Source organism: Emiliania huxleyi, assembly GCF_000372725.1.
Source record: "Emiliania huxleyi CCMP1516 unplaced genomic scaffold EMIHUscaffold_329, whole genome shotgun sequence".
Classification (NCBI taxonomy): Eukaryota; Haptophyta; order Isochrysidales; family Noelaerhabdaceae; genus Emiliania; species Emiliania huxleyi.
In genome coordinates this window covers 32,683-34,166 of record NW_005199530.1, presented here as the reverse complement: position 1 = coordinate 34,166, position 1,484 = coordinate 32,683, and the positions used below count along the sequence as shown (strand labels likewise).

The following is a 1,484-nucleotide window of genomic DNA, read 5'->3' as shown; positions in this document are numbered from 1 at the left end:
GTGGTGTGGGGAGGTGGAGGGAGGCGGAGGCGTGGGCGAGGTGCAGGGCGGGGCCGATGCGACCGGCGGCGGGGGCGGTATGGGGGAGGCGGCGGCGGCCTGAGTGGCGGCGGCCTGAGTGGCGGCGGCGGCGGTGTGGGGGAGGTGGAGGGTGGCGGCGGCGTGGGTGAGGTGGAGGGCGGCGGCGTGAGCGGCGGCGGCGGCGGTGTGGGAGAGGTGGAGGGCGGCGGAGGCGCGGGGCGGCGGCGGCCTGAGTGGCGGCGGCGGCGGTGTGGGGGAGGTGGAGGGTGGCGGCGGCGTGGGTGAGGTGGAGGGCGGCCGGCGGCGTGAGCGGCGGCGGCGGCGGTGTGGGGGAGGTGGAGGGCGGTGGAGGCGCGGGCGAGGTGGAGGGCGGCGGCGTCGTGAGCGGCAACGGCGGCGGTGTGGGGGAGGTGGAGGGCGGCGGAGGCGTGGGCGAGGTGGAGGGCGGCGGCGGTGAGCGGCGGCGGCGGTGGTGTGCAGCGGTAGGTGGTAGGTAGGTAGGTGGGACGGTGGGGTTGTTTGACTTTGCCGCAGAGGCCGTCCCTAGCTGTGAACAGGGGCCGAATTCTCTTTCCAAAAAGTGCACCCCCGACAACTCGTGCAGCAGTCCGATGTATTCGTGGGTCTGGCTAGCGCTCCTCGCGGCGCTAGTGGTCGTCTCGCTTGGCCTCTACTACCCTCTCTTTGGCGGCTCGGCGCTCGAGGGCATCCTCGCGACGCGCCCGCTCGTCCGTCTCGCCAACGCGATGTGGGGGCGGTCCACCCGCAAAAAGATGGAGGCCGAAGGCGTCCCTCGCCCGACCGCGACCATCGAGTACTCGCCAGGCCTCGAGATGGACGTGTACGACGGGCGCGACGCTCCAACCTCGCCCGCGCCGTGCATCCTCTACTTCCACGCCGGCGCCTTTCTCGTCGGCGACAAGGCGTTTGGCGCGGGGACTTTGGGCTGGATGGTCGCGCGCGGCGCGGTCGGCATCTCGGTCGGGTATGCGCTCACCTCGGGCAAGGACGGCCGCGGCCTCGGCGGCTGCATCGACTCTGCCAACGCGGCCCTGAGGTACGTGCGCAGCAACGCCGCCTCGCTCGGCATTGACCCGGCGCAGGTGGTGGTGTGGGGCGACTCTGCGGGCGGGCTGCTCTCGCTGGCGCTCGGCACGGGGCTGGCGACGCCGCGCGCCGTTGCGTCGGTCGACCGCCCGATGCTGGTCGTCGCCGGGTGGCCTTGCTGCACGGTGGAGAGCCGCTGGTACGCGCCCCGCAGGCTGCCCGAAGGCGGCTGGGCAGAGACGCCCTCGCGGGGAGAGATGGACCCGCCGTGTGCCTTTGTGCCCGAGGGGAAGGGAGGGACCGCCGCGGCGGCCCAGCGCCAGCTTCAAAGGGTGCTCGCCGGCACCTTCCTCCTCTTCGGCCCGCGCGGAGGCGGCTGGCTCCCCTGCCGCCTTCGGAAGGTTCGAGGAGGCGTC

General features: G+C 74.0%; 1 protein-coding gene across 1 annotated transcript; it reads left to right on the top strand.

The window, feature by feature from the left end:
• Window positions 1-632: 632 nt before the first annotated feature.
• Window positions 633-1,469, top strand: EMIHUDRAFT_241310 (hypothetical protein; the record flags this gene model as incomplete). The annotated part of the gene is made up of 1 exon (XM_005773713.1): window positions 633-1,469. A coding segment is annotated over one exon (837 nt), but the record flags the coding sequence as incomplete, so codon positions are not given.
• Window positions 1,470-1,484: the final 15 nt, after the last annotated feature.